At 41.5% G+C, this 21,439-nt stretch overlaps 1 protein-coding gene across 1 annotated transcript; it reads right to left on the bottom strand.

Annotated features, from left to right (window-relative positions):
- Positions 1 to 1,008: 1,008 nt before the first annotated feature.
- On the bottom strand, positions 1,009 to 14,831 carry MPHOSPH6 (M-phase phosphoprotein 6). Its single transcript, XM_027119161.1, has 5 exons — positions 14,728 to 14,831; positions 9,551 to 9,663; positions 4,345 to 4,435; positions 2,162 to 2,256; positions 1,009 to 1,710 (listed from the first exon to the last, which is right to left on the bottom strand). Exons 1-5 carry the CDS (start codon positions 14,776 to 14,778, stop codon positions 1,578 to 1,580), a joined length of 483 nt encoding a protein of 160 aa, XP_026974962.1. The 5' UTR covers positions 14,779 to 14,831; the 3' UTR covers positions 1,009 to 1,577.
- Between the last annotated feature and the right edge of the window lie 6,608 nt (positions 14,832 to 21,439).

The raw sequence follows: 21,439 nt of genomic DNA, 5'->3' as shown, positions 1-21,439 counted from the left end.
AATTACATTTTGTAAAATGGAGTGTTGCACCCCACCTAGGGCCATGACCGAATCTTCAGTAGACCATTCCACCATCCTATTACACCCACTGCTCCTGGGTGTTGGGGTATGTGCTAAGACCAGTGAATTCCAGAGGCACAAGCCCACTGCTCCACTTCTCCTATTGGGAAATGGGTTCAGCTATTGGAAGTAAGGCTGTGCAGAATATCATGAGGGATTCCACAAATCCACGATTGTGGTGCCAGCGAAGCACTGTGAAAAACTTCAAGCTTCTGCCCGAGGATGTAGGGAGCCAGGAGGTGCACTGTCCTCACCTTCACAATGAATTAGAGTCAGATTAACTTCAAAGTCACAACCTTTTCATAACTCAGAACTGAGGTCACAGAGCAATCTGAATCTAAGGAGATTCAGAGAGAGAGGAGAAATGCACCTCATTTAATTTCTGGGAACATAATTAGATGAAATAAGTATTTCTTAGATGTCCTAGGTACATATCTCCAGACGGAGAGACACATCTACACACTTAATTCCATGGGCTTCTGTATTTACTACTTGGAATAAGGTTCAGATTAGGATATGGTCTGCTTGGCGGTAAATTCTACTGGGCTGAACTATCAAAAATCGATAATTGTTTTTGACCCATGAAAGGCAATTTCTTTTTTTTTTTTTTTTTTTGCGGTACACGGGCCTCTCACTGTTGTGGCTTCTCCCGTTGCGGAGCACAGGCTCCGGATGCACAGGCTCAGCGGCCATGGCTCACGGGCCTAGCCACTCCGCGGCATGTGGGATCTTCCCGGACCGGGGCATGAACCCGTGTCCCCTGCATCGGCAGGCGGACTCTCAACCACTGCGCCACCAGGGAAGCCCAAGGCAATTTCTTACGGTTCAACCTAATACATCACCATATTCTAAATTAATGGCTGTTTTTTAAAAGTTACTAATTGGACAAAAGCTCCAATACTGAATTAGACTAAAATTATTATTTGAAAGTATAAGAGAATGAAAAAGTACATGAAAACAGGTATTTATTACAGAACAATCTTTTTTCTTAATTAATTAAAGGCTTTAAACAAAAAAACATAATTCCACACACTGACATTGACTTGGTAGCATGGAAATATTTCAGCCTGGAGAGGCATGTTTGTTCTTGATGAATTTACATATAATAAATTCTCATGACATTTGATTCCGAAATATATGTATGAACTGACTTGACATGATTATAAACATAAGGGCAATTTAAACACTGGTATCAGTTTACATGAGTCAATTCAAGGTCAGTGACTGGAGAACTATATTAAAAAAATCTGAGATAAAAAATTTTTTAGGAAGCAACCACGTACCTATGTACAGTTGAAGATCAAGGGTTAAAAATCCACTCTTGATGAATACTATTAAGCAAAGGATGTATAACATCCAACACACATCTGTTCCAAAAACAGCATGTTTCCAAAATTATACATTTCTTTACAAATAAACATTACAGCATTAATAACTATAGAGGAACCAACAGAATGAGTTCCAAAATGTGCTAATTCTCACAAGGCATCCCTGAGCCATATCTTAAGCCATCAGTTTTAATCTTGGGGTTTTAAGAACATCTTCTTTGTTTTAATTGGTTTTATGTCTCCATTTTCATCTTCTTCATAATTGACACGGTCTCTTTTTTTGGCAAACTTTTTCCCAATTGTCCCCACCAAGGTCTCGTATCTGTTAAGATGATATACAGAACAAGTTTAGTTTCAAATAAAAAAGGTAGGAATCAAGACTTGTCAAGAATATCAAACCAAGTACGTAACAAAGAATAAGAAAAATCAAAACTTTGATTAAAAGAAACCATCTGATTTAAAATTTATGAACTTCTCTATGAACGATTAAATTCTTCACTGTTTTTGTTTTTCCATTATCCTAAATAAACTGAGATGTATATTTTAAAATATGTATTAGAAGCAGCACTAGAAATAAGCCCTCAATTTGCCAGCCTGTGACAGGTATAAATCCACCCCAGGCCGTGTTAGAAGATGACTAAGCCAAGATGACTTTCTGCTGGGGTACTCCCTTCAAAGGTACGGTAGACCAGTCACCATGCGGAAAGAGTGCACATGTGAGAGCCAGTGAATGCTGGGCTCAGATTATAAAGCTGGTCCAAGGTAACAGTTACCTTCTAGCCATTTCTTCATCTGACACATCGAGCTCCACTGTTTCCTCTTCAACTTCCTCTGCTTTGTTCTTAGCATTCATCTGAAGCATTAATTTCTGAAAAATACAACAATGGGGACTAGCAGGGCTGGAAAAAGCTTGTTAAAGGAACTGGTGTCAAACGTATTTGAAGGTAGAGACACAGAAGCCACAGAATCTACAGGACTAACCAAAATTTATAAGGGATTCTCTATAATACTTTATTCTACAATAAGCAGATAGAAGCCAGCTCTGAATTAAAATAATAATAAGACAAAGTTCCACTAGATTAGACTTACTGTTAATGAATTTAAATGTATTTTAGATCATAAATTTATTAGTTACTTGTATCTAAAGCAGGCACACTGCTGACACACTCTAGTGACTGGGGGAAAGAAGAAGTAAACTTTCAGATACCCTTTGAACTTCCCAACTTTGAGCCAAATGGGAGAAACACTATAGTCAAGAGTAATTTTAAATGTAGTTTTTGGTGGTGGTTGAGGAAGGGGAGCAGCAAACTGCTGGAAGAACTGGAAGGCTGGCTCTGGTATAATTGGGAGACCTTCCTCACCCCTGAACACGCGGGTGGATAATGCACTGATTTCCACATGATGTCCACGCGTCATGGGTCTCTCCTTCATTTCTTTTTCTCACGTTAACCTTTTCTTGATAGTTATCCTCTGACAGACTTAAAAAAAAAGTACACTACCTCTTATCACTAGAAACACATAGATATTAAAAAATGTGTTCTAAGTTCATCCTGCTTATAATAAAGTAAGTACTCTCAAGTTGGTATCATTCTTTTTATAGCCAGGTACGTTGAACTTTTCTCACAATTTATGACAGCTCAGGCCTGCAAGCCAAACAGTTCAAAACCTTTCCCAGAGAGAATATATTCAGTGTTACAGAGTGCCAGTGATTAAAGTCATTTTCTAATAACTTCCCACGTCAAATTTGGAGGGCCAGATCAACTCCTTTTCCCACTGTATCAGACATACTTTGGAGTCCCTGCCTGCCCAATACCCTAGTCTCTGGGCATCATCCACTCATAATCTTTGCTATCTTTTTTTCCCTTTTACCCCATTGTCCTCTTTGTCTTCCTAATCTAAAGCTTAAGCAGGCCAAAACAAGGAAATATATTAAAAACAAACACTTTGTGTTGATTCTGTGTAAAGTAAATTTAACACCTTAATTATCATATCCCCTCAGAAAAGGAAGAGAAAGAAAACCAACCTACAATCTTTAAATAAACTCTGGCATTTAGTTTGGTTAACTGTGGCTCCTATAAGCATCCTGAGAGAACTGGTTTTCAACCGGGTATGATTTTGCTTGCCAAGGGACCTCTGGCAATATCTGGACACATTTTTGGGGGTCACAACTGGGGTGTATATATGTATCTAGTGGGTAGAGGGTAGAAGCTAGGGATGCTGCTCAACATCCTACAGTGCACGGAAAGCCCCCACCATAAAGAATAATCTGGCCTCAATTGTCAAAAGTGCCAGGGCTAAGAAACCTTGGCTTCAAGTGATAGTTACAAAACTAAAGCTTTATACCACAAACCTCCATTTGGTCAGTCAAGTACCTGACAGATGGCTTTCAATATATAAGCCAGAGTTCTAATAGTTATTTGTTAAACGAAGGTCTGTGCTTCTCTACAACCCCGAGGCAGGAAAATTAAAATGAACGTCTCAGTTATAAGCTGAATATTTCGTTTTCAGACAAACTTTCCAAAGATTCATTTAAAAATCTATTTACAAGCTTGGATTAAAACCTGTCCATTAAAAAGTCAAATTACTCAAATTTTAAGTAACATTTTTTCCACTAGAAAAGATACATTTATAGATGCCAGAAAATAATTTTTTGTAATAGCATCATATGAATAAAATCCTGACATTCCTGCAAAAGAACTGAGGTAAAATTCTAACACTTAACAGTGGCACTGTCCGGGACTGTATACTGCTATATTAAATTATCTACTCAATTCTATCATAAAACTAGACTGCAATGCCTATAATTTCTTTAAATAGCTATGGCAATAGTTCAAGATTTGTTATTTTCTATATAATGAGGAGAAATGGTATCTGGTTGGGAAAAACCTAAACCCAATTATAAGCAGAAAGAATTCAATTGGAAAAATCTTAAATGTGAAGCAATTATATTTAATACCTCAACCTCAGGATTAAATCCTCTGAATGACATTCTTCCGTAGAGAAGATCTTCACATAACGAGAAACTCTGCTCTTCTATTATGAAACTCCTAGACGAGAAAATAAACCTGTATTAATACCATGACTACTTATAACAAAGCACAGCAAATAAAAGTCAAGATCTCAAATGAAAAATACATCTTATGGTTCTCAGCGGAATCAAGAAAAAATACAGTAATATTTCTGACCTAGGATTAGAAATAAAAACTGATTAATTTGGTCAACAAAGGCATTAGGAGGCAAGAGTGGCAGGGCACCTGAATTTTCCAAAAGTGAAGCAAAGGTTCGTTGACGTTTATACCCTCCACCAAGTTTTTATTAAATCTGCAGAAATTAGTGTCCTAGGTAGCTTTAAAAGAGTGTTTTAATTGGAGCTCTTAGCTGTAAATAACGACTGGCCCTGGATGACTTAAGTAGAGAAGTAATTTATTATAAGGATACTGGTATCTCACAGAATCAATGGGAGAGCTGGATGAGCAGAACTGGAAAATGGGCAGAAACAGGGCAGCTAGGTGGCTGACTCCAAACCAAAATCATGCTACAAAACCACCCTGGTAAAAATGACACTGCTGCTGAGAGGGCATCCAGGAGGCGCTGTTGCCCTGGAAATGTGATGCAAGTGTGAATGTTTCAGTCTCCAAAAGGGATTCTCCCGTGAGTCACCAGTTTATGACCCCAATTCCAGGTAAGCATATCCGACTACAGCCCAGCAATCAACCATAAAGCAAGCCAGGAAAGCAAATACTTGGCCTTTATGGCAGATTGTTCCTTGTCAAGCAATCCTGCCCTGCTTCTTGTCAAGATGCGCTCATTCATTCAGTCACTCGGCAAACCCTTGTTAAACCAAACTGTGTGCCAGGCACTGTTCTAGAGCTGGGGAGACAGCCATTACTGAGAGGCTCTGCTCTCATGGAGGTTACATTCTAGAGGGGGGCCAGATAATAAATAACAGACTTATACAATGGATAAACATGAAGAAGGTTATTCCACTCCTGGCCACAAGGGAGCAACTGGTACCAAACCAGCCCGCCGACTGTAACCAAAAAATTTAGGCACATGTTCTCTTGAATTTTTTGTTCAGCCTCTTCCATAATCTAGGGATTCCCTTTCAACCGATCTTGTTTCTTGTGAAGTACAGGTGATAAAACATCACGAATGTCCCCAGTAAATCATCTCCCTCAGGAAAGCACCATACATATGCATTTAAGCATTCACTTAAGTCAAGAGGTGGACCCAAAGGCCAGGAAAGGATTCATAGTAGGGCCACTGGCCCCTCAGAGGGCTTTCCCATGGGTTTCTTCTATTGGCCCAATAACTGTAACATTAATATAGAAAGGAGCGTAAGTGGTTTGTTATCTACAGGATAGTTTCAATGATGAGCGACACTAATTCAGTTAGCAAATAAGGGAAATATTCATCTATTTTTGCAGATGAGAAACTACTGCTCAGAAAAAAATAAACAAACTTGCCTCAGGCCACAAATAATATGCACGGCAAAACAGGGCAAAAACTCACTGCTGAGAAAGAATTCTCTATGGGACTCTCTCATTTTAGCACACCTTGTGAGTGAGGCACTACATGCCCTTTTGTTCCGAAATATCTTTTTAAGGATATATGCACAGTGAACAGCTTTGAAAGGCAGAGCTTTGCCTTCATTCTTCCTCTGGAGCAAAGCGCAGACTTGCTTAATGCCCAGTATAATAAAGATAATGCCTCCATTGGAGCCAAGGGCAAGTCTGTTTGCAGTCTAGTATCAAAGACTCAGGTTTCCTAAGCTCAGGACTTTGCTGTGATGCAAACCTACCGTGGGTGCCACATCATTCTCCCTGGCATTAGGGGAAATGATGCCAATGTGATGCTCATGCTGCTTGCTGTGCTGTGAGTAATAAAGTCCTCTGTCTCTGACTCAGGAATCTCGTACCTTCCACCAGTATCCATGAAACTGTGGCAGGCTAACTTGTCAGTTTGCTAAGTAGGGTCAATCTCAGAGCTCACAGTTCTTAAAGTTCACCAGGCCACAATGCACAAGCACGAGAAGCACAGGAGGCAAAAATACTTTTTAAACAACATCCTATGGCAAAGGAGTAATTAAAATGGCTATACTCACATCCTCTATACCATGGCACATCCTTTCGAGAAAAACCATATAGCCACAACACAGCAAAACTTGGATCTGGTAAATTCTATTCCTAGTATTCCTAAGTATTTTATGTCAGGTTCCCTGGAAACAGACTCTGAGACAGAGTTATGTGCAGAAGTTTTATTGGTGAGTGCTGCGTGGCAGATGCCCCTCTATGGAAACGAAGACTGCAAGACTGGGCTGAGGGAAAAGCTGACTTGCAACGTGGCTATGCCAAGACCTCAGCCCCTACAAGAAACTCTAGGAAGCCCTGCAGTTGTTCCAAGCTGACACAAAGAAGCCAGACCCTCATTCCCCTACATAGCCTGGTCACTGGCCAGGGGTGTCCTATAAGGGGAGGTATGAACACTGAACAGTCCTAACAGTCACTGAGTTATAGCCCAGTGCAGCTGAATGGCAACCTCTAGACTCCCAGAGCACAATGGAATCTCCAGTTTCACAGATAGTAGTAACCCTCTGCAATAATTCAGATGACAATACCAAGTAAAGATTCACAGACACAAATGAGCAAAAAGAGTGGGTGAATTTCATAATATTCAAGTATAAGGAAACACATATACTGCTAACATTTCTTGCGTTTTATGCCGGGCACTGTGCTCACTGCTTCACATACATTATCTCATTTACTTCTCATAATGTAAGTGACAGATACTATTATCACACCCAATATACAAATGACAAGACAGGTTCAATAACTTGCCCAAGATCCCAAGTAAGCAAGTAGCAGAGATGGGCATCAAACCCAGGTCTGCCTGTCTCCAGAGCCCATGCACTTAATTAACCAATCCATTCCACTGTCTCCCTATTTGGGGTGTTAAAACACACACACCCCAGGGACATACCATCCATTTACCCCTCCAGATCTATTCCCCCCTCTCCCCGCCCCCCATCAATGCCTTGGGAGGCTGATCTGAATGTAGTACATGGAAGGGCTCCTTTGCTGTCTGGAACGGCTGGCTCCCTTCCTATGGGATTACTTGGGCTGGCCGTGCCCTCAAATAAAGGTAGCAGCTCTTTTAAGATGCTCTCTCCACACAGTCTGTCTTGAGATTCAGTAACCATTCCCTCCTCTTGATCCTCCAGGCCTGGAGTGGAAATTATTTCTACTATACAAGCCACCAAGGTGATGCACTGTCCACAGTGGCTTCCCTACACCTGCTCACACTTTGGTGGTCTCTGTTATACACTCCTCAAACTACCCAATTTGACAGTGTCATCTCTTCCTGCCAACATCCTAAACTGATAATTCGTTCCTATACATAAATAGGACACTGAATGATGGCAAAAGGTTATTATTTACTGCTATGGTCTGAATGTTTGTCCCCCCCCACCCCCAAATTCATATGTTAAAATCCTAACCCTCAAAGATGATGGTACTAGGAGGTGAGGCCTTTGGAAAGTACATAAGTCATGAGCGTGGGGTTTCATGAAGGGTTTAGGGCCTTAGGAAAGAGACCCCACAGAGATCCCTAGCTACTTCCACCAGGTGAGGACACAGCAAGAAGGCGCTGGCTATGAACCAGGAAGAGGGCCATCATCAAAACATGACCATGCTGGTATCCTGATCTTAAAATTCCAGCCTCCAGAACTGTGAGAAATAAATTTCTGTTGTTCATGAGCTTCCCAGCCTGTGGTATTTTGTTATAGTACCTGAACAGACTGAGACACATACCTCCCTAGGAAAGGAATCTAGAGGTCATTTTTCTGGGACTAACATGCTGTGTTGGGGGGAAAAAAACAATACTGAAAACAGGATACAAACTGTCTTGCTTTTCAATAAAAGCCAAGTAACAAAACATGTGGCAAAACTTCGAGCAAGTTTAGCCAAGGCATAAAATTAAATCATAGCTCCTTACCAGTAACGGTCCCTTCCTACCAGCCCCTGCTCCCAAATCCATACCATCTTCAGCATCATCTTCGCCTTCCTCACTAACATCTTGCTTCCTCTGAGAAGCAAGAGAAAAGCAAGTTGAGAAGCAAGCAGAGAAAACAAAGTACCTTCCTTCCATCCCTCCTGGTGGGACGTACTTTCTATCTTTAGAGAAGCATGTCTAACCTTCCAGAAAAGATTCAGAAAAAGCCCACCAAATGAACCATGGAAAACAATGTGTTAAAAAGAAAATAAATTACAAGGTATGGAAAGGAAAGACATAAATGGGCCTGGAGACAATAAGCAGCATCTTCAGTCATTTGACAAAATTTGAATAAAACTGCCACACCACAGATGTTACCAAGGTAAGAAAAGCATCAAGGAGAAATGATAAGTAGCTTCCAGAAGAATTTAGAAAAATTAATTGACGATGTGAATCCTTCACTCCTTCATTCAAAATTTATCATGCATCAACCAAGCTTAGAGGTGGAAGAGAAATGATCTAGTGTGTTATCAAGCTTCAGTAACGACTAGCTGGTGACCCTGGCCTAGTTACCCTCCCTTAAGCTTCAGTTTCATCAACTATAAAATGGATGGAATGATAGTAGCCAGCTCTCAAGTTTGCTATGAGGATTAAATAATTAAGAGATGTAAAGTGCTTAACCAAGTTCCTAGAACACACTATAGACTCAATTAATCTTAGCTAAGATGACTGGTATTAATAGCAAAAATTAAAAAAAAGAAAATAAACAAAACATTCTTGACCTGCCTTTACAAAGCTCAGCCTAATGGAGAACTCTGTTACTGAAACAAAACTGGAGAGGCTTGAAGAACACATCTAATCTTCAGAACTTAATATGATACAGAGCACATTACTGATTCTCATAAAAGGTCTCCAGTTATTACCAGAGATATACAGGCTGGATTCCTTTATTCAATGTAAAAAAAAAGAACGGTGTTATAAATGATGGCCGAGGACCAATAAAAATGCATAAATCAAACCAGAACTCTTACAGACTTAATAATTTTAAAAAATTTTCAAGTCTATTTCAAGAAACTGAATAGATACTATTTCATGGGTTTTATGTCATGCAATGATCAATCACATTTACAGGGATTTCCCTTTGAACGCCCAAAGTGTCATCAAAAACCTACTCTTTCTCTTTAAGTTCAGGCAAATCCAAGTACCAGTGCTCTTCACTAATGATTTTCTTTTCTTCCTCTTCTAGTTGTTTCTTGGTTTCTGAATCCAGTCCCCTTTGCATGAACTGTCAAAACGAAACAAAATCAGTGTCAGCAACTATTTCTCCCAGCTTACAGTTGAGGAAAACTCAACCTGCCCTCCCTCATTTCTCTGGAAATCCTGTCTCATGGGTGGGGGTAGGGTGACCAAGCAGCTTAGCCCTGCCCTTGACAACACCGCTTCAGGAGGGAGCCTGCTAGAGCACATAAAAAGCAACATGTGTACTTCCTTTAGAAGACTTTAAAAGAGCTTTACCACATTTTAGTTTTTCTAATTTAATAAAACAGGCAAAAACCCCCAACTGTACTCAATAAGTATCATGTTAAATATTTCAGTTTTACATAATAGCCAGTGAGCAAGGGCTAAGACAAAAGGCTGATCCACAGAGCAGGACAGGCAGGTTGAGACAGAAAGTGAGGGGGGCACAAAGGAGAGGATGCTCAGTACTATCCGAACGTCTCTCTGACCTGGGAAGCCCATCGGCCTTTGCACCTGCTGACCTGGATTTGTAATGCCCTTCTCAAGTTCTTCCACCTGGCCAACTTCTAGCCCTTCTGACATAGGTAAGGCTACTCCATCTCTGTAAAATCGTCCCTGACAGCCGCAGGCGAAATCAGCATCTCTCTCCTAGAAGCTTCCCATGGCAGCTTCAACTAGTCTCAGGACATTTTAATTTCTTGAGTATCTGTTTTTTCTGAAGACCTTCAGGGCAGGGACTGTGTTTGGATCATCTCCATCAGTACCAGCATGACGAATGATGCATTGTAAGGGCTCTGTGAACACAGATGGCCGCAAAGCTGTATCTGTAACCCCACTGCTCTTCACTTACATCTATCTTCTGAAACGCTCATCAACTCTACGGCTGCGCTTTATTCTAAAATCTGCAGAAGCTCAACTCAAAACAGGCCAGTCCTGCTGTTAGTCTCTTCCTAGCACAAACAATAACTATATTTCCTCAGGAGACAGACGAACAAACCAAGAAGTTAACTGCAGCAAAATGATGAAGTATCAATATGGGAAAAAATAAATTCAGAAAACATCCAGGAGCACCCCAGAAGTTAGGTCTAGGGTTCCATTAATCCCCATTTATTTCCCTTATCCAGGCTCCATATTACTTTCCCCTCTACTCCAGCTCTTCCAAAAACACAAGCATTTTTAGGCATGAGGGCTTTACCAATGGCTACAAAATGAAATGACAAGACTTGAAAAATGTTCACAAATACAGTGATAACATCAAGTTATGATGATGATGTAGAGAAACTGGATCACTCCTAGTGGTGGGAAAGTAAAATGGTATAACCTCTGTGGAAAGTAGCTTGACAATTTCTTACACAAGTAAACATCCACTTACCATAGAACCCAGCAACTGTCCTCTTGGGCATTTATCCCAGGGAATGAAAACTTACATTCACTCAAAAAGTTATACAAGAATATTCACAGCAGCTCTATATGCAACAGCCCCAAACTGGAAACAACCAAAATACTCTTCAAGAGGTGAATGGTTAAGTATATGGTACATCCATAGCACAGAATATTACTCAGCAATAAAAAGGAACTAGTGATTGACTCAATAACCTAGAAGGATCTCAAGTGAATTACGCTGAGTGAAAAAAGTCAATCTCAAAAGGTTACACATTGTAATAATTACATTTATACAACATCTTTGAAGTCACACAATTATAGGAATGGGGAACAGATCTGTAGTTGTCAGAGGTTAGGCATGATAGAAGGGAGTGGGCGTGGCTACAAAGGGGTCGCTCAAGGGAACTTGGTGGTGACGGAACAATTCTGTATCCTGAATGTGGTAATGGTTACATGAATCTACACACGATAAACACGCTCACATACACCTGCCCCCACACATGAAGGAGTGCATGTAAAACAGTGAAATCTGAGCAGGCTCTGTGGATTGTACCACTGTCCATTTCCTGGCTTTGCACTGTACTCTAGCAATATAAGACAGGGAGGTGAAGTGTGCACGGCATCTCTCTACATTTTTTGCAACTTCTTGTGAATCTATCATTATTTTAAATAAACATAAAAGAAATGTTTGCAATCTATCTAAAGTGTTTTGTAGTCCTCATCCTTTCACCTCTGTGTCTATAGCCTCACCATAGGAAAGAAGAATTGGCAATTTCTGTAATGCATACCCTGTACTTCCCACTCCTCTGCCTCTGCTACTCAACATCATGCTTCAATTTTCTGCCTGGCAAAATATTTCTCTGGTAAGGCCCAGAGCATGTGTCCTTTGGGCCTTCCCTGACTTTTTTGGCCAAGCTCTTCTCAGGTCTGTTCCCATAAAAGAATACCTTTCCCTACTTCTAAGACAGACTTATGAACACTGGCTCATTATGCTTTTTCTGTGCCTCCCAAAAGACTAAAATTATGAATAGTAGACCATGTCTTTTGTTCATCTTGTATTACTGGTACTCAGGCAGTACTTGGTACCTGAGAGGAACTCAATAAATTTTCTCTGAACGTGACTCTAGACTTGTCTTATTTTTCCAGACTCCCTTTCTTGGATGGCTCTCTTTAAACCTAGATGCTTCATTTCATCACTTATACTCTTGGTGGTGAAACTCATCAGTCCTGCTCAACTGCCCTTTTACCTCCTAATTTTAGTCAGGTAGATATTATTTATGGTATACAAAATACACACACACACACACACACATATATACACATTCTGTACACATGGAAAGGACAGATCATCCTGTGAATATGAATCAAGAAACTGCCCAATTCTCCTGACTCTACAGCATCTAAGAACATACTCTAAAGATAGTGATTTAACTTTACTCACAACTGACGGCCTACGGCAGGTCTCACAAACTAGTACAGTCCTAGGCTGGATGTATATTGTTGTAAATAAAGCTTTACTAGAACAAGGTCATATTCATTTGTCTCTGAGCCACAATGGAAGAGCTGAGTAGTTGTAACAGTGGCCGTTTGGCCCACAAGACTAAAGTCTCTTTACAGAAAAAATTCACTCATTTCTGTCTTAAGAGTCCAAAAGAGCTAAAATCACAAGTAAGTACCCTCTCTACAACCGTTCCATCATACCGACAGCCCTTCCACCTACCTCCTTTACTTTCTACTTCTGCTCAGGATCACCCTCCAGCCCCCAATAGCTGACCAAGACAGAGGAATTCGAGTACGCTAGAAAACAAATGAGTCAACATTAAATCCTCAACTCTCTCATTCTTACTCTACAATTAGCTCTGGCTGAACAGCTACGCTAGATAAGGAAACCGAATGCAGCTGCTCCATTGCTTCTCAAAGGATACCCCACTCTATCTGTATACACTGTGTCTCCTGGTATCCTGCCAGTAAGTTCTTTCTCATCAATGACTGAAGTTGCTAACCCACATAGAGAACCTGTGTAATTTTTTTCTCTCTCTTTTGCTTCCAATGTCCAGTTGTGTCTTCCCCAATCACTCAAGTAGGGGTGGATAATTTTTTTAAGTTAACTTCTTCCTTCCTAATTGAAGAGTCACATAGTTGGTCTGAGCCCTAATTACCCAGCCCATCTTCACTTGACTTATTCCAAGAGCTAAAACAACTGCTAAAATCTTTTCAATGTCTGCTTTGCCAGTCCACTTCTCTGAAACTTATATGATGTTACAAACCATAAGCAAAAATAAAAACTCTGTTCAGTAATGATTCAAATGTTGCTAATATGCCTGAAAGAAGTACTTTAGAAATGATAAATTATGCTATGATTTACCCTGCACCCTCACTCTCCCTATTCATCACTAGTTACACCCTAGCTCAACTCCATTCATGTCTTGCACATGCAACATTTACTCTCCAATCTTTCAAAACATTACTCATGCCTTGCTTCCCTTCACTGGAAATTCCATTATTCTGTAAACATGACAGCTAACAGTCTACATCTATGAGTGGTGTTCAGCAACAAGCAGTACAGATAGTAATTAAGAGCAGGGGCTTTGAAGCCAGACTGCCTGAGTTTAAGTCCTGCCAATACTCTTTATTGCTGTGTAACTTCGGGCAAGTTACCTACTTCTTGTTTCAGGTGCCTCAGCTGTAAGAGAGGGATAATAATCGTGCCCACCGCAAAGGGTTATTACGTGGATTTCACACGTTATAATATGCAAAGCACTGAATGTCTACCACATAGTATGTTTGCCACTACTATTAAGTTTTAAGGCTTAGGTGTTTCTCTTGTTTTAATTCCTGTATTCATTTCATACACCCTTGTCTTCCCCCACACAACCCTGAAATTATTTGGTTAAACTGATTCAATTTCAAATCTGAAAATCACTTTTCTTTCAAGTTGGGTGACATAATTCACTTTCACCTCAACTGTTAAAATTCTCTCCATTCCCACCATCACCTGAAACCCCTCACCCAGATCATTAGTTCTAGCTGGTCGTTATGACTGCAGTTTGGTCCCTTGTCGGGTCTTTCTTTCACCAATGTATTCTCCACTGGACAGTTAAAGTAACGGTGAAAAGTAAAAAGCACAGCTCATGATACTTTCCCCGGTGCGCAACTGCTTCCCAATGCTCACAAGACAAAGAAAAAAATCCTTAACCTGGCCTAAAATTTCTTGCATCTTGTGATTACTGTCTCTTTTTCCGGGCCCATTTCTTGCTACTTGCCTTCCAGACATACTGAATGACCTCTAGTTCTTGGAAGTAACGGCTTTTTGGGGTTTTGCCTCTCAGATTTCTGAACTCGCTTTCCCCACAGTCTATGCCGCTATGTACCCAACCCTCCCACCTACCCTTCAGTCTCTACTAGACGCCATTTCCCTCAGAAGCCCAAGTCAGTTCCAGGGGCTTCCGGCGACTCTAGCATCACTGCACTTAGTACACTGCATCCTAACTGCCTGCTTAGGCGTCTCTCCTATCCGGCCGCGGGCTTTAAAAGAGAATCCGACGGATTTATAATCCGGTTCCCAGTGCCTAACTCAGAGCAGGCGCTAAGTGAATGAACGAGCGCGAGAGCTGGAGGTCCTCCGGGGCCTCTCGAATGCCCCCATACGCCCGCCACCTCGGCTCTAGCCAGGTCTGGAAGACCGGGTACTCCCGCCGCCCGACCCGCAACCCTCGCGTCCCCGCACCTTCATGCGCAGCAGGTTCTTGGACAACTTAGTTTTGCGTTCGGCCGCCATACTGAGCACCGCTGCGGCCGCGCTCCGCCACTAGCTCCGCCGCGCATGCGCGATGCTGCGTGCGCGTCAGCGCCTGCTTACGTACATCGCGTCGTGCCGCCCCGTGGCTCCGCCCCCGTTTTTCGCGCTTCAGCTTGGCCCGCGCTTTTCGCGCGTCGCCTCAGGGAGCGCTCGCCTAGTGAAGAAGCTCAGGGGAGAGGCGCGGCCGCCAAAGCAGGAGTGACAGCGACTTGACGCCGGGAGGGAGACCCCAAAGAGGCCGCAGCCGCAGAAGGCCGGAGTCCTGGCCGCTGTCGGCCTTCCCCGAGGGGCCGCGCACCGGCTGAGCGCCGCCCGCCTCACGGACCCAGTCCTACCTCGCCGACCCAGTCACCCTGGTGAGACCTTTGAGATAGTTGCCACAGCAGCCGTCGCCCCCCCGCCCCCCGACCGTTTCTTTCACGTGTTTCTAACGTGGCTGGCGGGCTTTCTATGTTCTGCATCACTTTACGTGTCATAAGTTCATTTTATATCCTCGATAACCCTATGGGGCCGTCATTATCCCCTTGTTACAGTTGAGTAAACTGAGGTACAGGCAGGTTCCAGAACTAGCCCAAAGCCAGAGGGAGGGAGGTGGGGGATGAACCCAGGCGGCCTGGCCGCAGAATGGCCCTTACAAACAGTGTTAAATCCGCCTGTTAACTGGTGTGTGCGTCTCTGAACCTGAATGATCTGTCAACGAGGAAGAATAGGAAGAGGTAGATGTCAAAGACATATGAGCATGAGAACATGACCTTGTTTTAATCCGAGGAATTAAAAGAACGTTGCCAAGTTGATACTTTTAATGCTCCGTGTATCACCTAAAGACAGTTCTCACGCCGTTCACAGCTGCCACACTTTGGAAAACACCCAGCCTAGTAGCTTTTCCGCTGATAGCGTGCACTGTATGCCGAATTCTTATGCTGGGTGTCCCACGTGTATTATTTTATTTAATCCTTATAAGAACTCTGAAGAAGGTATTCGTTTGGGAACCTGAGGCCCAGAGAGGTTAAGGGACTTACCAGAGTTTACACAGCTAGTAAGTGTTAGAGCTGAGGTTGACCAGAGAGCTGACACATGAATAAAACATGGCCATGCCCTGGCAGGTTTTCTCAGAAAGTCACGATAATGTGGTAAGTGGTTATAGAAACTTACTCATTCACATGTGCGTGTGAAACACTGGGCTAATCTCTGAGCTACACTAGTGCGTAAAAACACATGACCTCCCTTTCCTGGAGCTGACATTCTGCTGAGTGCCATGGCAGAAAGAAAATGATGATGTGATAGAGTGACTTGTAGGGTTTCATTAGTTAAGGTGATCTGGGATGGCTCTTGTCAGATGATATTGCCAAGGCTTGAAAGCTGAGAAAAACCTGTTGGTTGAAGGGTTGGAGGTAGAGTGTACCAAGAAGAGGGAATAGCGACTGTAAAGGTCCTGAAATGAGAACGAGATGAGTTGTCATAGAGTTTTCCAAGTGGGAACAATAGAGGTGATCCCATGTTATGGGTTGAATTGTGTCCCTCCAAAATTCATCAGAATTTTGTTTCAGAATGTGGCTGTATTTGGAAACAGGACCTGTAAAGAGGTGATTAAGTTAAAGTGAGGCCCTTAGAGTGGGTCCCAATGTAATCTGACTGGTGTCCTTATAAGAAGAAATTTGAACACACAGGGAGATACCAGGAATGCACATGCACAGGGGGAAAGACACAGTGAGAAGGTGGCCATTTGAAAGCCAAGGAGAGAGGCCTCAGAAGAAACCAAACCTGCCTATGCCTTCATCTTGAACTTCCAGCCTCCAGAACTGTGAGAAAATAAAGTTTTGTGGTTTAAGCCACCTGGTCATAACTGTTTTGTTATGGGAGCCCTAGCAAACTAATATGACACAAAATTAGGTATTGATTACAGTTATAATAAGAGCCCTACATGAAAAGTATGGGGCTCATGAGAGAGTATAGCAAGGGCACCTAAACCATTCTGGCCTGGAAAAGGGAAGGACTCTTAAAAGTGGGACATTTAAGTTGAGATCTGAAAGGGGAGGAGTTAGCCTGGGGAAAGGCCTTCCAATCATTTAGTTTTGTGCCTCCGTAACTCCCATATATCCACAGAAAACTTTTCATCTTGCAAAACTGAAACTCTACCCATTGAACGATAACTCCTCATTCCCTCCTCCCCTGGTAACCACTGTACCACTTCCTGCCTCTGTGAATTTGACTTCTGTTCAGGATTTTGAAAGAGGTTCTGTGGGAGCAAAGATGAAGAAGGGATCCATTCTGTAGTCTGCATCTGGGAAACAGAGCTGACTATGAATATGATCTTGAAGGATAGGCACATGTCTTATCAGCTTAAGAGGAAAACAATTCTTGACAGAAGTAAGAGCATATGTACACCAGCTAAGGATGCTAGAAGCTCCAGACCTTCCCTCTGGACCTCTGTTGTTACCAGTCTACTTTCACACTGGATTCTGATTCCTTTTCCTGAAACATTGGCCTCATCATGGCCACTGACCTACTCCACAATTTACAATGACTATTATTGTCTGAGGGATGAAGGTCAAATTCTTCAAACTTCAAAATTCTACATTTTTATTTGACATAGAAAATACTTATAATTAAAGCTAGTCCCCAAAGTCTCTTTCTACCCATCAAAATGTAATAAATGAGAAGTGATTTAAAAGTAATAATGTGATTTTAACTTTGAATTAAACTCCCAGACAGGGAAGATAACTCCTTGATCTCTCTATGCTGTTGAATTGTAGAATACAGAGGATTGGTTTCACACTCAATAATGTGTTAACCTGTTTTAGTTACACAGCCAAGGAAACATCATTTTGGGGGAAGAGATATTTTCATAGGTCTTCACACAATTCTGAATCCTTTCATAATGGAATTTGTTGGAAGTGTGAGAACCTCCAATTCCTTCCAGTTACTAGATCCATCAAGAACGCATCCCCTGAGTGTCTTTACTCTTGGAGCTGATCATGTCTAAGGCTGTGCAGCCCAGTACAGTAAGCCTAGTCATATGTTGCTCCTGAGCACGTGAAAGGTGGCTAATGTGACTGAGTAACAGAATATTTAAATTTAGTTAAATTTAAAAACTATAGCAGTGTAAAATATTTTCCTGTTATACACATTTCATTGTTTTGAAAGGACTGCATTTCACTTTAGCCTTTGCAAATTTATTGTTTGCGTTGAGATGGGCTGTAAGTGTAAAATATATACCACATTTCAAAGACTTGAAAAAAGTAAAATATTTATAGTTTTCATATTGACTACATGTTGAAATATTGAGTTTGGATGTATTGGTCTAAATAAAACCTAGCATTACAATTAATTTCATGTTTCTTTTTTTAATGAGGCTGCTAGAAAATTTAAAATTATATATATATCTTGCATTTCTTTTTCTTCTTTCTCTTCCCTCCCTCCCTTCCCCCTCCCTTTCCCCTTTCTCTTTCTCTTTTCCTGTTACCTTTTGTTCTTTTGTTTTTTGCAAGTACCAGAAATTGACAATGGCTTATTGAATAAAATGGTGATTTATTAGAAGGACATTTCTACTAGTTCATAGTAAGGTTTGAGAACAAGGACAAGTTAAAAGCACAGAAACCAGGGCAGCCCAGGTATCTAGGAAGCAGGAACTAAGTGCCACTGTAGGAATGATGAGCATCAGGTGATTGCTCTTAGGACACTCAATTTTTCAAAGTCAAGGAGAGAATCTCATTGAGTCTTAGCTAAAAGAGGTCAAGACCTGATTTATAGTCCCTTTAGGACTATACAGAATGGGGGAGGGTAATTCTTTTTTTTTTTTTTTTTTTTGGGGGGCGTGGGCCTCTCACCGTTGTGGCTTCTCCCATTGCGGAGCACAGGCTCTGGACGCGCGGGCTCAGCGGCCATGGCTCACGGGCCCAGCGGCTCCGCGGCATGTGGGATCTTCCCGGACCAGGGCACGAACCTGTATCCCCTGCATCAGCAGGCGGACTGCACCACCAGGGAAGCCCGAGGGTAATTCTTTAAAGAGAAATTGGGTGCTATAACCAAAGAAGAGATAATCATTTTACAAGCCAAAACATCAAAGCCAAGGTTAAGTATCTATTTAAGGCAGGAAGGAGGAGAGTTCTGTTGACACAGCCATGGAGGACAAATAAGGAGCATCAGTTGGGAAACTGACATACAATATCAAATCTCCCTTTCTCACAAAATGTGTTCCCTCTTACTACTAAATCTTACTACTTTATGACTAACAGTCATAGACTCCTATTTTTTCTGCCTTCTGCCTTTTTCATTCTTTAACAAATATTTTTAAGCATTTCTTATGTTCCTGGCCCTTTGGTAGGTGGTGGGGAAAATACCCCTTCCCTGATGGTATGCCACAGACAAGGATATAGGTCTTAAATGCTGTCAGGGATAAGACTTATGGCAGGAAACCTAATCTGGATTTGAGGAGCTTGGAGAGCCTTCCTTGGGGAAGTGACACCTAAGCTGAGACCTCAAGATGAATTAAGTATATACCAGACAAAAAAGGGAAAGGGGCAGGAGTAATGAAGGAGAATTTAATTCAGATGGAAGGGTGTTTGAACAATGGCTATTGTGTAAGTGACAAGTCTGGAGAGGCAACCTGGGGCCAGATCTTAAAGGCCATATGTTAAGTCGGTAGGATTTTGAAAGTTCCTGTGAAGCTATTGAACTGTTTTACCAGGAGAATGGCATCATTTAAAAACTGTACAATATGGGGACTTCCCTGGTGGTGCAGTAGTTAAGAATCCGCCTGCCAATGCAGAAGACACGGGTTCGAGCCCTGGTTTAGGAAGATCCCACATACCACGGAGCAACTAAGCCCGTGCGCCACAACTACTGGGGCTGCGCTCTAGAGCCCGTGAGCCACAACTACTGAGCCCGTGTGCCACAACTACTGAAGCCTGCGTGCCTAGAGTCTGTGCTCTGCAATAAGAGGAGCCACCTCAATGAGAAGCCTGCGCACCACAATGAAGAGTAGCCCCCACTCACCGGAACTAGAAAAAGCCCGTGTGCAGCAACAAAGACCCAATGCAGCCAAAAATAAAATAAATTTAAAAAAACAAAAAAACGGCACAACAGAATTGTTAATCTTAAGATCACTCTGACCAACAACCAAAAACTATTAGAACTAATAGATGAATTCAGTAGAGTTGCAAGATACAAAATTAATATGCAGAAATTTGTTGCATTTTTATACACTGATAAACTATGAGAAAGAGAAACATAGAAAATAGTCCCATTTACAATTGCATCAAAAGAAAAAAATACCTAGCAATAAATTAAACCAAAGAGGTGAAGGACCTGTACTTTTGAAAACTATAACATATAGATGACAGAATTTGAAAACGACACAAATAAATGGAAAGATACACAGTACTCATGGACTGGAAGAATCAATATCCTTAAAATGTATGTGCTACACAAATCAATCTACAGATTCAGTGCAATTCCTTTCAAAATATGCATAGCATTTTTCACAGAACTAGAACAATGGTAACATTTGTATGGGACCACAGAAGACCCCAAATAGCAAAAGCAATCTTGTGAAGGAAAGACAAAGCTGAAAGTATCACACACTCAGCATGTGTAGCATGCTACAAAGTTCTAGTAATCAAAAGTACAGTACTGGCACAAAAGCGTACACATAGAAAAATGGGTCAGAATAGAGAGTCCAGAAATAAACCCCTGCTCACATGGTAAGTTGATCTATGACAAAGGAGACAAGAATATACAATGGGGAAAAGATAGTGTCTTCCATAAATGGTGTTGCGAAAACAGGGCAGCTACATGCAAAAGAATGAAACTGGACCACTTCTTACACCATATACAAAAATAAACTCAAAATGGATTAAAGACTTAAATGTAAGACCTGTAACCATAAAGCTCCTAGAAGAAAACTGGGCAGTCACCTTTTTGACATTGGTCTTAGCAATCTCCTCAGGCAAGGGAAACAAGCAAAAATAAACAAATGGGACTATATCAAACTAAAAACCTTTTGCACAGTGAAGGAAATCACCAACAGATCTAAAGGCAACCAAGGAATGGGAGAAGATATTTGCAAATGATATATCTGACAAAGGGTTAATGTCCAAGATATATAAAGAACTAATACAACACAATATCCAAAAAACCAAACAACTCCATTAAAACATCAGAGGACCTGAATAGACATTTTTCCAAAGAAGACATACAGATGGTCAAAATACGTGGAGTGGTGCTAAACACCACTAATCATCAGGTAAATGCAAATCAAAACCACAATGAGATAGCTCACACCTGTCAGATTGGCTGTTATCAAAAAGACAGGAAACAAGTGTTGGTGAGGATGTGGAGAAAAGGGAACCCTCGTGCGCTGTTGGTGGGAATGTAACTTGGTGCAGCCACTATGGAAAACTGGAGGGTCCTCAAAAAACTAAAAATAGAACTACCATATGATCCAGCAACTCCACTTGCAGGTATTTATCTGGAGAAAATACAAATTTGAAAAGATATTTGTATCCCTGTGTTCATTGCAGCATTGTTTACAGTAGCCAACATATAGGACCAACCTAAGTGTCCACTGACAGATGAATGGATAAAGATGTGGTCTCTTCCTTCCTTCCTTCCTTCCCTCCTCTCTCTCTCTCTCTCTCTC

Source organism: Aethalodelphis obliquidens, unplaced genomic scaffold (assembly GCF_003676395.1).
Source record: "Aethalodelphis obliquidens isolate GAN/ISIS:26980383/991018 unplaced genomic scaffold, ASM367639v1 scaffold20, whole genome shotgun sequence".
In the NCBI taxonomy this organism is placed as follows: Eukaryota; Metazoa; Chordata; class Mammalia; order Artiodactyla; family Delphinidae; genus Aethalodelphis; species Aethalodelphis obliquidens.
Note: the sequence above shows the minus strand (reverse complement) of the source record. Positions and strands in the feature narration are given on the sequence as shown.

Coding starts and splice junctions, on each gene's coding strand:
- MPHOSPH6 (XM_027119161.1), bottom strand. CDS start 14,778: ATGGCGGCCGAACGCAAAACTAAGTTGTCCAAGAACCTGCTGCGCATG. Junction 2,257..4,344: donor GATTTAATCCTGAGGTTGAG/GTATTAAATATA, acceptor TGTATTTTTCAG/AAATTAATGCTTCAGATGAA. Junction 1,711..2,161: donor GATGAAGAAATGGCTAGAAG/GTAACTGTTACC, acceptor TCATCTTAACAG/ATACGAGACCTTGGTGGGGA.